Genomic DNA, 15,000 nt, shown 5'->3' with positions numbered 1-15,000 from the left:
AGTACATAGTCGTAATACACATGACTGAGATTAGATTAGAACTGGGGGAACAAAGGAAATTGGGGAGGGAGGGGGAGAGAGGAATGGAGGTAGGGGTTAGGGTGTCACTGATTATTAAGAAAGGTTAAGGAGAAGGTGGACCAAATGTCTGTGAAGAGGAAAAGTTAAGGATAAGATGGAACAATTGGCTGGATGAAGAACATTAGCTCACAGCCGAGGAACAAGATGAAGAAGAGAAATAAGAAGGGTGAGCAATTGTCTACAGAGGGTGGACCACGACTTTTAGAGGGATAAAAAAAAGGTGATTTTGAAGGGCAACTCGGGATAGCTTAAAATTATGTTGGCAATGGGTATTAAAGGTGGGGGTGAGATATTGAACATGCCCTTATTTTGTTCAATTGTGTTGGTTCCTTGTATGATGGATGCTTCCAAAAAATTTCTACGGATTTTGTCGGCTTACGTACCAGAAGATCTGCAGTTCCTTAGACACACACATTCCAAAACATTCTAACCAGCTGAAATTTTAAGTATACAGAAAACCCACTATCAAAAACGATTTAATTCATTTCTACTCCCAAGATGACATCAGGGTCAAGAAAGGAGTAATAATAGGCTTCTTTCTTAGACCACTCAGAATATGCAGTGAAGAATACTTAGAAGAAGAGTGTTGGTATATCAGAGAAACCTTTTAGAATTAAAATTTCTAGATGTCCTTATGGATAGATTCCGAAAACAGGCCATCAATATTCTGGAAGTCCGTAGGCAGCAGGGTGAGACAATCAAACGTCTCGTGTTATCAACCAGCGACGTCGCCACCAACCTGACTCGTATTTTAAAAAACACCAACTTGGAAGTAGTGTGCCAACCCAGCAGGACAATTAAAGACATCACGAGGACAAGGATAAACATCGGCAAAACGCCGACCAGTAAAGCCGGTGTTTATCGGATTCTGTGCTCGGGATGTTAAAAATCCTACATTGGAGAACCATCACGCGGTCTAAAAACCCGGATTCGAAAACACAGATACGATGTCCGCTATGATGTCACTGTGGTGAGTTTGGCGCATACTTCCATGTGCGCATGGACCTTCCGTTGTCCGAGGCACCATGCGAGCTTTTCGCGGGCTTTCCTTTGGCCCTTGGCTGGGCATCGGCGTGGCGTCCCCCAATGGTTGACTCCGTCCCCAAGTCGCCTGAGCTGGAGTCACGTGACTGTGGTCCTGGGAGATGATTGGTTAATTACCCAAGAATCAGAGCGCGCTGGCACTACCAAGGTAGCGTGGCTCGAAAAGGCATTTACTTTGGTCCATGCATGCAGCGACACCAACCGCATTGACATCGCTCCCCAAACGTAAGTGCTAAAACTCACCCACTAATACTTCACCGTAACATTTCACAGATTGCAAATATACAGAGCCAACATAATTAGTGTTTGTTTAGCCGCTCGAGACCCATGCTAACATCACTACCAACGCGTGTGTTGCACACAGGAACAGTAGCAACCGCTTGGTGGACTGGAAAATACAGATTTTTTGGTACGTAAACCGACAAGCTCCGTAAAAAATGTTTGGAAGCAGGAACTAACACAATTGAACAAAATAGAGGCATGTTCAATATCTCATCCCACCTAATTTCTTTAATACCCATTGCCAACAAAATTTTAAGCTATCCCTAGTTGCCCTCCAAATCACATTTTTTTCCTTTCCAAGTCGTTGTCCACTCTCTGTGGACAATTGCTCACCCATCTTATTTCTCTTCTTCATCTAGTTCCTTGGTTGTGAGCTAATGTCCTTCACCCAGCCAATTGTTCTATCTTATCCTTAACCTTTCCTGTTCCCAAATATTTGGTCCAGCTTCTCCCCTTTCTTAATATTCAGTGACCCCCTACCCCCCTACCTCTCTTCCTCTCTCCCCCTCCCTCCCCCATTCCTCCGTACCCCCAGTTCTTTTTATTTAATCTCAATCATGTGTTTTACGACTATGTACTCGGAAAAAGCTGTAACAACAAGCGAAAGGTCGTACTAATAAATGTTCCGTCGTCACTTGTCGTGTTTATTTCGATAGACTTGTCGGCAAATGCCACTTTCATACAATATGCCAATAGTGCAATGATATGTATGGATAACAATGTGAGGCAAGTCCTACTCTCTCTCTCTCTCTCTCTCTCTCTTTCTCTCTCTCTCTCTCTCTCTCTCTCTCTCTCTCTCTCTCTCTCTCTCTCTCTCTCTCTCTCTCTCTCTCTCTCTCTCTCTCTCTCTCTCTCTCTCTCTCTCTCTCTCTCTCTCTCTCTCTCTCTCTCTCTCTCTCTCTCTCTCTCTCTCTCTCTCTCTCTCTCTCTCTCTCTCTCTCTCTCTCTCTTTCTGTGTGTGTGTGTGTGTGTGTGTGTGTGTGTGTGTGTGTGTGTGTGTGTGTGTGTGTGTGTGTGTGTGTGTGTGTCTCTCTCTCTCTCTCTCTCTCTCTCTCTCCTCTCTCTCTCTCTCTCTCTCTCTCTCTCTCTCTCTCTCTGTGTGTGTGTGTGTGTGTGTGTGTGTGTGTGTGTGTGTGTGTGTGTGTGTGTGTGTGTGTGTGTGTGTGTGTGTGTGTGTGTGTGTGTGTGTGTGTCTGTGTGTGTGTGTGTGTGTGTGTGTGTGTGTGTGTGTGTGTGTGTGTGTGTGTGTGTGTGTGTCTGTGTGTGTCTGTGTGTGTGTATTCACTTGGTCTTTGGATCACGTGTTGGACTCGTGATCGACAGCTATTTCCCTCCTGGAAGAGAGCTCAGAGCTCGTAGATCCGATCTATGGGTAATGCTATGACCTTGCACACACACACACACACCCAACTCCCCGCCCACGAGAGTCAGAGTAGCGACCCGAGGCACAGCGATACCGAAATAATTTCGGCCCTGGGCAGGATTCGAACTGGGTACTGGGAGCACTTCTACTTCCCAGTTCAGCGCTCTACCAACAGTGACACCGAGTGTGTGTGTGTGTGTGTGTGTGTGTGTGTGTGTGTGTGTGTGTGTGTGTGTGTGTGTGTGTGTGTGTGTGTGTGTGTGTGTGTGTGTGTGTGTGTGTGTGTGTGTGTGTGTGTGTGTGTGTGTGTGTGTGTGTGTGTGTGTGTGTGTGTCTGTCTGTCTGTCTGTCTGTCTGTCTGTCTGTCTGTCTGTCTGTCTGTCTGTCTGTCTGTCTGTCTGTCTGTCTGTCTGTCTGTCTGTCTGTCTGTCTGTCTGTCTGTCTCTCTGTCTGTCTCTCTGTCTGTCTCTGTCTGTCTCTGTCTCTGTCTCTCTCTCTCTCTCTCTCTCTCTCTCTCTCTCTCTCTCTCTCTCTCTCTCTCTCTCTCTCTCTCTCTCTCTCTCTCTCTCTCTCTCTCTCTCTCTCTCTCTCTCTCTCTCTTTCTACCACTTCATAGTACCCTTATCTTCCCCAAACAGAAAACAGTTTTTTGATTAACGGGAGCAGCGAGGAAGGAACAACAGGAAACGTCCGATCCCCGTTCTTCCCGGAACTCTACCCTAAAGAATACTGGATGGAATATCAATTTTTCTCCCAGGATCCAAACACGAGGATCCAGGTCGTCTTCCAGGACTTCCAGGTCTCTCCTTGGAGCTTTGTCGAGGTAATGTGACGGCCCAAATCCCATTAGGTTTTTGAAGCGTATTCAGAAGTGATCTCTTGTTTTCATATATTCACATTTATGTGTAGAAATTTGTTGTTGTTTTTAATGGAATTTATTTATGCAATTGCGTGTTTTAGCTGTAATGCTTATAATATTTGTTCTTCGTCTATCAAATTACTTTTTCAAATATATCTTTTAATGTTGATGAGATTTGTTCTTTTTTCTCTCGAATTCAGTTCTTCAAATACGGGTCATAGTTGTAATGTTTACGATATTTCATTTGCAAAAAATTACTGGTAATACAAGAAAATTCTTAAGTATTCAACAGTCGGTTATTGAAAGTTAGTTATGTATAATGAATTCAGGAGAAATGTCAATATTTGTAAGGATAACAATATCATATATGTTTATTTTTCTAGATAGATGGTATATATATTCCTGTTGAAACAAAGAAATAAAAAACAAACAAACAAACAAATAAACAAACAAAACCAAAAGGAAAATAAAAAAGAAGAAAAAATATATATATATATATATATATAGATATATATATATAAACACATAAAAATATATATATATATATATATATATATATATATATATATATATATATATATATATGTACATATATATATATACATGTATATACTATCCGAGTTCCTTTTTTCGTTCTCGCAGATCCAGGACTCGAACAGATCCCGCGTGGCCGTTTTCAACGGTAACACGTTCCGTCCTCCTGTCCTGGTCTCCTCCGGTCCTGATCTTTACTTCAAGTTCAGCGCCAACGGAGAGACATCTCGCGGCTTCAAGATGGAGTATTCTTTCATCCCAGCAGGTAAATATGAAAATAAGAACAAATGAATGGAAGAGACTGCAAGAGACCGTAAGGCCTACACTAGGCTGTTACGTGTCCCACGCCACCCGTCATCCCTATCCATAAAGTTATCTAATGTTTTCTCAAGACAACTATTTGTTTCATTGTTCACTACACGGTTAGCAAGTCTACTCCACTTGTTAACCTCTCTGTTAGTAAAACAGTTTTTTGCCTATTTCCTTCTTGAACTTAAATTTGTCCAATTTAGACAGAAGAAAATGTATTGATGGCTTTGGATAATATAGACTTAGGTTGGCGTCTGGCTGTGCACAAGAAGTAACGGTGATTTGTCTCTGTGGTTCTGTCTGTGTAATGTGTATTTAGATTTGTTCATGATGTTTGATTGGAATTTTTTTTTTTCAACAAATCAAAGCATTTGTAGTTTTTTTAACCTATAATGTTTAATTCCTTCTTTTTTCTCCACTTCTGTCTTTCTTGTCCAAAATATATACATATATTGTTTTTACCGATGATGTCCACTTCTTTTATATTTCTGAAGATTGAAACTATATCTGCACCAATATCACTGGCGAAAACGAGAGAAATAAAAAAAATAATCAAAATCCATTCATAGATTGTCACAATCAAAACATAACAAATAACATACCTAAGAATGGTATTCAGAAGATGTATAAAATGATTTGGTACAATCATAGTAGGCTGCGGCGTCATCAGAAGCGTGCTGGTCTCGAATCCCGCACTCCTATCCGATCCCCAGCAGTGACTGTTAACCTGTTTCGCATAGGACAAAGTTGACGAATTTGACTGCAGCGACGCGCCTCCTGGCGTAGGCTCCTCAGCTACACCCGTATACCATACTCAATATATTGCTAATATTAAAAAACTTTATACCTTTGCACTATAATGACATAACGCCCACCAAGACCACAATTAGGCAAACCTATTTCACTAACTCAGCTGACATTTGATCGAATATTAACGAATATCACCTATTATTGACATCTAATTAACACGTCGTGATAAATGACAAATAAGGTACGAAAAATATAGAGAACTTGAAAATAGATACGAACTCAAAAGAATGAAATTCTGTTTATGAAAGAACTGCTGGTCGATGGGGTATTCAGTATAAACGTATTTTTCAAAACAACTTGGGATTAGAAGCGTACAGAGGTAAAACTTTGTGGGATCTATATTGTGTGTGTGTGTGTGTGTGTGTGTGTGTGTGTGTGTGTGTGTGTGTGTGTGTGTGTGTGTGTGTGTGTGTGTGTGTGTGTGTGTGTGTGTGTGTGTGTGTGTGTGTTAGTGTGTGTGTGTGAGTGCGCGTGCGCGTGCGTGAGTGTGCCCATGAACACACGAATTTTTATCAATGAATTTATATCCTCTCTACGACCAAACCATGACAAAAGCATTTGAATAAAAGATCAATTCATTTCATTTGTAAATCATATAATCGCCTAAGTATTGCATGACTTCCCAACAAAACCCGCATACTGAAGTTATCTATTAAAGTAACAATCATATGACCCCCTTCTCGAATTTAATCAAAACTGCTTACTAAAGAAATACTCTTCAGGATTTTTTTGTGATATAATGTTGATCAAACTACAATCAGCATTTGTCTATGTCTTCATTGTGACACAATTATCTTAATTTTCAATAAATTTCTTATGACAGGGGTAACAGGGTTGCTATATAAAAGGGAGACTTAATGTAGGCAAGAAATACCTTGATGGTGTTTTTTTCGTTTTATTAAGAATACTAGCCAGATTACCCGCGCGTTGCTGCGAGTTCGTGAATAATCCCTAACCTAACAAAAACCCCACCTATATTCAACCCTTAACCCTAACCAAAACAATTTTGGGGGGAAATGAAATATAGCTTTAAACACCCCCCCACTCCCTGGTGTGCGCCCCCCCCCCCTACCCGAAGGTTGGAAAACCCTAGTTTGAAAATACATACATACACAAACACAAAGATCGTATGTACACATTTTTTGCGTGCGTTTGTGTGTGTGCGGATTAAAAATAAATGTCTACACCTAAAAAGTGAAGAAATGTATCTCGTTTATCTTCAGAATATATATGGTTATAGGGGTTTATTTGCCAAAACCAAGGAGTTTGTGAATAGTCAATTTCCGCCCGCATTAAAATTAAATGAAAATAACCAATATTTTAACATTTGGTAAAATTATACAATCATTTTAAATTTACATGCTTACTTACAAAATCTATCATGGTTTGTGGCAACATTAATTTCACAAATACAAATAATATTTGTGGACGCATACAATGGCTTGTTTAATTATATTAATTCTGATGTCACAAAAATAATACACGACTAAAGGGGGGACTACAGTATTGGCGTGTTCCCTTACCATAAACCACCTAACTTTTTTGGAAATGAAATATAGTTATGCAAGTACCTGGAGTGATAGAGTATCAGAATATATATGGTTATGGAGGTCTATCTTCAAAACCCTAGGAGGAGTTCGTGAACAAACAAATAAACAAATAAACAAACAAACAAACAGACAGACAGACAGACAGAGGCTACTACTTTATTATAATAGATGATCTGGGGTGTCAGGCAGGATAAGGTTTCCCACATAGGCTCCCTTCTAGACAAGGAGAGACTTTCCCCAATAATCTCCTCTGCTAGGTCCCTGACCTGGACAGTCCTATGCCGGGTCCTTGACCTCGACAGTCCTATTCTATGACGAACACAGCCGGCGTTATAAGAACGAGAGGCATGCTGTTTGTGGGTTGCCGTATGGGAGATGTGTTGATTATAAAACAGGTGTTAGTTCCATTGTATGGGGTTAAGTTATATGAATGGTGGACGTTGCTAGGTTTGGAGTATATATTGAAGTTACGGTAATGTAATTGGGCTAGGTATGAGAAAGGGGTCATTAGACCTGTATGGTGACATTAGGCATCTCGTGTTGGTGATGTTGTGGGGGCGTTATGTTTGTCTTACTTGCATTATTGAGTAAAGCTCTTTTGTAATTGAGGAATTTGTGAGGTCTGCAAGATTTGGAGGTCTTGCTAAAGAAGAGTAACATCTCGCATTTGTGTGGATTGCGTGCATGGTTGGTGATGGTTAGTGAAGGTTGCACGGGTACATTTGTTAAGTAATTTTGCTAATTAGCTGATAACCCTAACAACCAATTAATAATTATTTATTCAGTCATTTCTAATATTTATTCACTTTTTTATCTTTAGCAACTATTGTACAGAAAAACAAGTAAGGATTACAAAGGATTACAAAGGCGGAGCATGCCGACAGGAGACCTTTTGATCCATATCTAGGTCGGATGCGAAAAAAAATCATAATAATATAATAATAAATAAAAACTATAATAATGTAAATAACAAATAAAATACATAAATAAATGCATAGGTATAGTTAAATAATAAACAAACAGGTAAATAGTAAATAAGAATAAATTGACATGTAACTAATAATAAATGAAAATCAAACAGACAAATTAAAACAAAACAAAAAACAAATAATATAAGATAAATTATAATCATTACAGTATCTTGCTTAGTACAATATACTCTAATATGCTTTCATCAATTCTAAAAAGAAACAATGAGATGAATTTTATCAAAATGTGACAATTTCTATCACACGAAATTTGAGAATTGTCATTTTTGAACAAGGACATAATCTTTAGATTTACTCCACTGCACGCACGGAATGTATCGACATTGGATAAAAATATCATGGTCGCTACTAAACGTTCTTCCCTCTCCACCACAATAACCCCTTACCTACTAAAAACCTAACACTGAGATGAAATGAACAAAGAGAGTAAACAAAACGTTAACAAATATTCACAAAAACATGTTATAAAGTAATAATATTCTCAAGTTTGCATCATGAATGAGTTAGGTTTCATGTAATATGAATCAATATTTTATTAGTCATTTGTGATTATTCTATTTCAGTCATTTCATTGTAATATTTCTTGATACGTACAGGGTAAGGGCGTCTACCAATACAAAAATTATCAATAAAGATAGTAAAGATCTATGAGGTATACTGGCCAACACATTTTGTACAGATATCATAAAATTCTTATTGATTAGTATCTTCTAATTTATTTTCTATTTATACATAATACTCCTGTACTATTTTCTCCTCTTTCTTTTTACGTACTAAAACTATGCTTGTGTTTGGTAAAGTGATTTTTAATAACATTTCTTGTCTACTTTCCATTCTTCTCCCAGTGTTTCTTTGCTCTCAAACTCTTCAGATTGGCTTCTCTATTTTGATTCAAAGACAAACAAAACCTGACACACAAGTTTCCAAATACCTTCACTAATCCTTCTGTCTGTGTTTGGTCTTAAAAACTTATCACTTTTTTCTATTAATATACACTCTACCCTCTAAAATCATTAATTCAGAATTATACATATATGTGTGTATATATACGTATATCTATATGTATATGTGTATATATAGATGTGTATATATATATATATATATATATATATATATATATAAATATATGTATCTATATATATATATATATATATATATATATATATATATATATATATATAATGTGTGCATAATCTTAATCACAGTAATTCCATGAGTATCAAAAGTTTGTACAGTTTATTTGAAAACCTGCTATATACATTTATGAAATTTATTATTGTTCTTTCTATCAGTTCCTCATGATCGTTTCATTTGCAGACAGCGAGATAACGCGTCCACCAGTAACAGGCAAGTACTGACTTCAAGCCATGGTTACGCATCATACCAGAAACACACACACACACACACACACACACACACACACACACACACACACACACACACACACACACACACACACACACACACACACACACACACACACACACACACACACACACACACACACACACACACACACACACACACACACACACACACACACACACACACACACACACACACACACACACACACACACACACACACACACACAAACAAACAAACAAACAAACTAATAAGCACACACATTCACACATGTGCATATCTAGATATATATATTATGAAACAAAATAGCTCTTATAAGAATCATAACTATTTAGATTCATTTGCCTCTTTATTTACATATTCGTTCATTTATCATTTCTATCTACTCTGATTATTCTACTTATATTTTTCATCTATCATCGTTATTTTCCATTGCAATTAGACTGTGGTGGCTTCGTGATGAACTTCGGAGGAACGATAACTATGATGAACATGGCTCGTGATGACGAAGCCGCAACGCTGTATGACTGTGTTTGGATCATCCAGCCGCCCCAAGACTACGCCTTCAAGTCCCACTTGTCCATCAGGGTCGTCCAGTTCGAGGCCATGGGTAGGTTCTCAAGTGACCGTAGTCTATGTCAGTTGTGCTCAAACTGTGTGCCGTGGAGCACTGGAGGTGCCAGAGACCCCAGGAATGTCATAAAATTATCATGAATTTTATCTTTGTTAGATTGTCTCAGTACGTTTGTAATAGATAGCGCTTACAAGAGTCTGCCTATTAACTGTAAGAAGGTCTGTCTATCTATCTCTAAGACAAGATCCTTATTAGACCGTTCTAGGAGAGGTAGCCAACAAAGTCTCGTACACACTTCCACCCAATCCACTCCCATCCACCACTCATTGTTTCCCTCTAATTTTAGCCCCCTGTGGAGCGGTTTTATAAAGAGAAGAAAAGTTTTTATTTTTTCTCACGCCCATAAACCATAAAACTTTTAAAGATCTTGATGCTTTGGGGGATGGTTACAAGGAAGAGGAGGAGACACAGAAAAGGTTACATAAACTCAGGGTGCCATCACTGAAAAAAAAATGAGTCATTAGTTCGCAGCTGTCAGGTCTTAGTAGAGTTAATCTTAACTCTGAAGGTAAAAAGAATCATCTTTCTCAATAGCGTATATCTTTATAAGTGTTTCCTTCTGAATAATGAAATTTCCTGAAAATTTTATTCCCAATGGAGAGAATATACAATGACGTTAAGAGCAAAACTTAACAAACGATTAAACATTCACAATTTACTTACACAAATTTATAGTATCCATCGTTTAAGACACATCAAACTGGAACTAAACATTGTATGTTTGAAAGAGGAAGCAAAGGTCTTCTAGAATAGCATTGCCTGTGGCCTTAGTCTAGGGTCAGTGTTTGATTACATTCTTAGCTTTTATCTTATTCATTTAATTGCTATTATTATTTTTTTTTTTTTTTAGGAATATAGTATTTACCTTTACTCTTATATTTCCTCACCATTTACTAGTCTTGTTAATCACTTTCAGCTTCCACAATCCTTTTTTCCTACTTCACTCCTTAAACTTCCCCTTTACCATCTCTACGACTCCACCTCTTAGGCGCGATATTGTTCCCAGGAATAGAACAGTTAGGTTAATCTCACACGAATCGACTTTTCGCCGTGCACCGTCCACGACACGACATCGTGCTCTTGATTAACCACAGGTGTCTATTGACGCTTTCACACGTGGTCGCGGTTGTGATGTGTGAAAGTGTCCATAGACACACCATGGTTATTTGAGAACACGACGTCGTGTCATAGACGGTGAGTGGCGAAAAGTCGATACGTGTGAAACGAGTCTTAGTGACCAGCAACGAAAGACAACACCCTTCCCCCCCCCACACACACACATTTTTAGAAACCGGTTTGTTTTGATATAAAAAAAAACATTCGTGAAGCATGACGTCTCACCCTAAGAGTGTTCTCTTTCCTCTCTTCGGCAACTCCACAGGAGCTGATGCTAGACTCGAAGTACGCCAGGGGCTTACGAGTGACGACTATCTGCTGGAGGCTCTCGAAGGAAGCGCCAAGCAGTCCAGAAGCCAGGAATACGTCGTGGCCATCGACACGGGCTTCTATGTTAGACTTCGTGGAGCCTTTACCAAAGATTCGAAACTGGCCATCGTCTACTCGGCCTTCAGTTACCTCGGCAGTAAGTTTCACTTGACGCGTGTAAGATGTTAGATGTCTTTGATATAATCAGACTCTTCAGGAAGGATTAATAAATGCCTTGAAAAGGAATTGACTCTATATCCAAACAAATGTTTCCTTGGGTAAATGTGATTGTGTGTGTTCTTAGCGATAACATAAATTGATATAGTGATTACTATAAAAAAAATAGGTGGAAAATCAAAACATTTGATGGGTGTAAAAGGGATTTTGGAAAAAGAAAAAAAAAAAAGAATAAAGAGAAGAAGACAAAAAAGAAATGTAAGCTTGATGTTGGATTCTTCTCCAATTCCTCATTTATTTTATTTTTTTTTTCCTTAGGCTGCTATTCCCTGACGGATTTGATGTGTCACAACCACCGCTGCGTCCCTAAGATGCTCCGATGTGACGGTTTTGACCACTGCGGTGACAACAGCGACGAGCCAACATCGTGCTACGGAGGTCCTGGTGGCAAAACGCTAACACCCGAGGACGCGGCCTGGTGGTACCAACACACACCCAACTACTACTTCCCACAAAAGAACAGCATCTTCGCTGGACAGACCAGCCACGGGATTCTCCTCCTTGTCTCTCTCATGGGTGTGTTGTATTTTTGTACTTAGACAGTGGTATCATCCATTCCTGTAGTCTCATTCATCCTCAGTTAGATTTTTTTTTCTATTTAGCTGTTTATTTCTTTATCTTATTTCATTTTGATCTGTTTGCTGTTGCTTTATTGTTTATGTTATACTATTATTATATTATTTTACTATATTTTATTATACAATATACAATAGACTATTATACTACATATTATACTATTATTTTACTATAATTATACTATATTATACTACTATATTATATCTTGTTTCAATTTCTTTCGTTTGATGATATTTTTATATTATTTCATCTATATCTTTCTATGATTACTTTATTTCTTATCTTATATTATTTCAGTATGCTTAACCTAGATTTTTTTCATGTCATTATATCTTATTTTATTCAGACCTCCCCCTCTCCTTTTGTGAACAACATACTGACACACTTTATAGAGATTGGTCTATGTGACGTAAGCAAGCGCGTATGTATGCATGTACGTATATATATATATATATATGTATATATATATATATGTGTATGTTTATATATATATATATATATAATATATATATATGTATGTACATTTGTTAGTATGTATGTATGTATGTATTTATGTATGTATGTATGTATGTATATATGTATGCATGTATGTATGAATTATGTATGTATGTAGGTAGGTAGGTAGGTAGGTAGGTATGTAGGTAGGTAGGTAGGTAGGTATACATCAACACCTGCATGGTTATTCGTCTCCTGTAATTTCTCTCGAAGTGAGGTTTCGTTCACATCACCCCCTGCCCCTGGCTCCCATCTTGCGGGAGTTCTCCTCGAAGAAGCACATCTCGCTTACTTTCTTTCCTCCCTTCCAGTACTGGTGCTCGTGATCGTGGCCCTCATCTCGTACATGTTCAAGCAGAGTGTGCAAGAATCTGATCGTCGCCATGAACGGCGAGAACGTCGGGAACGAGGCCACAACCGAATAAGTAAGTTTCTGGGAAACCTCATTTTGGACGAGGTGATACGAGGGGTGGGCAACCCTTGGCACGCGAGTGAAACCTGGCACGTGAAATCCAGAGGTCACCTTAAAAAATAAAATAGAATAATAATAATATGGCTTGGCGGTGGATTGGGACCTTAGGAGGTGAAGGAAGGGAGGGAGGGGGCCCATATTTGTATGTAGGTCTATAATTCTACTCTGTTGGCACAGAAGAAAAATTTGTATCAAAGATTTGGCTGATTTTGGCACACACACACTTGAAAAGGTTGCCCATCCCTGGTATAGGTTCTCCTAAGGCAAAGATGATACGGTTTTCTTTGGTTGAGGGACGTCTCCACTTGGTAGCTCCCAGCAGCACACCATAAGCATCGCTGTTTATGCGCCCACACAAAGAAAGGAACAAAAGAACGATGACGACTACGACGAGGATAAAGAGGTGGAGGGGAGGGAATAAAGGTTAATGACCGGTGAAAAAGGTGAAAATAAAAAATAGAAATCCAGGAGAAAGGTTAATGACCGGTGAAAAAGGTGAAAATAAAAAATAGAAATCCAGGAGAAAGGATGGATGAGAGAAAAAATGAGGATATGAGGATGTAGAAAGAGGAGTATCAGGAAGAAGAGAGGGGAGAGGACGACAGGTAGAAAAGGCACCTGGAGAAAAGAATGAAGAGAATGAGGCAATAGAGGATGAGCATAAGAAGTAAAAGGAGGTACGAATGAAAACAGAAGAGGAGGAAAGGGAATGGAAAAGGAACTGGAGGACAAGGAAATAAAGTAGAAGAATGTATAAAAAAGGAGAAAGTGGAGGAGGAAGAGAAAGAGAAAAAGGAAGAAAAAGGGGGAAAATAAAGAAGAAAAGAGGCCAAAAAAGAGGAGGAAAATTTGGTGGAGGAGAGAGAAGAAGAAGGCAATGGAGAACATCTAGTATAGGCTTTAAAGGCTGAAAGAAGGTGATGTCTTCTTGAGAAAGAAGAATGGAAGGAGACAGGGAGGGAAGGGGAAGGGAGGAGGGTATGGAGGGGGAGAGGAGAACGAGCCAGTTATATTGAGATCGAAGAGAAGGCTTTGTTCTGTGTTCCAGCCGAAGCACAAAGGGTTCTCCACGTCACGATGCTCACAAAGATCAATTTGAGGACAACCACCTCAATGTAGGCTCGTCTGAAAAACAGGGTTTGTTATTGGAAGGAGAGGGATGGAAAGAGAAAAGATAAAAGAGGAGAGGATATTTCGCTGCTTGTGGGAGAGAGGTTACGTGATGGGAGGAGGAAGAAGGTATGAAACAGATGAGGAGGAGGAGGAGGTGGAAGAAGAGGAGGAGGGAATGGAAAAAGATCATCGGAGTATCTACTGGAAGCTTCCTCTTTCATTAAAACACCATCTAAGGTTCGAAATTAGAAATATGACAACAAATGGGTGTGTGGGTAGGTTGAATGTTAACATCATCATTGACAAGCATTCTATGCTATTTCTGATTTAATCATATTCTATTTATTAGTTAAATATTATGTGTGTAACAGCTGATCACAATGTGGGTTGCCTGGGTAAAGAATAATCACTGAGTAACCCTTTTCCTACCCACCCACCCAAAAAAGGAAAAAAATAAGACCTCAAGAATGAAAAAAAAAATCCCATTCATCTTATCATTTGTTTGTGTTCTTCAGGATCTCGCCTCTCTTTAGATCTTCATTACTTTGATAACTGACTTCGAGTAGACATAACCCCTTCACCACAAATATGTTCCAGAATAAACATACATAAATCCCACTCGTTAAGCTACGGTTGCGCTAGTCAACGGAATGGTTGGATTCCAACGATTCAATTAGATCTCGTCCAAGGTTGGACCTTAGGTCTAAGGAAAGAATTAACCAAGGATTAATTTCAGGTTCTTTGAGTGACGGCGTTGAGATCTTCGACGCCGCCGCTGACGATCCTCCTGTCTACGAGCCGCCACCGGACTACGAGGAGGTCATCAAGTTCATCCTCTCCGGGAACAACTTGAAGGTGAGCT

At 39.0% G+C, this 15,000-nt stretch overlaps 1 protein-coding gene across 2 annotated transcripts in view; it reads left to right on the top strand.

Annotated features, from left to right (window-relative positions):
* The window catches only part of LOC143034340 (uncharacterized), a 106,701-nt gene that overhangs the window by 80,905 nt on the left and 10,796 nt on the right, over positions 1-15,000 (top strand). For both annotated transcript variants that reach the window (XM_076200274.1, XM_076200273.1), the window contains exons 7-14: positions 3,409-3,593; positions 4,272-4,428; positions 9,139-9,168; positions 9,629-9,796; positions 11,202-11,402; positions 11,741-11,998; positions 12,865-12,978; positions 14,875-14,993. In XM_076200274.1, the coding sequence (XP_076056389.1) occupies positions 3,409-3,593; positions 4,272-4,428; positions 9,139-9,168; positions 9,629-9,796; positions 11,202-11,402; positions 11,741-11,998; positions 12,865-12,978; positions 14,875-14,993 (1,232 nt within the window). The remainder of the gene's footprint in view (positions 1-3,408; positions 3,594-4,271; positions 4,429-9,138; positions 9,169-9,628; positions 9,797-11,201; positions 11,403-11,740; positions 11,999-12,864; positions 12,979-14,874; positions 14,994-15,000) is intronic.

The sequence above is a fragment of the Oratosquilla oratoria genome, chromosome 17 (genome assembly GCF_046742065.1).
Source record: "Oratosquilla oratoria isolate Oo_2021 chromosome 17, ASM4674206v1, whole genome shotgun sequence".
NCBI lineage: Eukaryota > Metazoa > Arthropoda > Malacostraca > Stomatopoda > Squillidae > Oratosquilla > Oratosquilla oratoria.
This window is presented reverse-complemented; position numbering and strand designations above follow the sequence as displayed.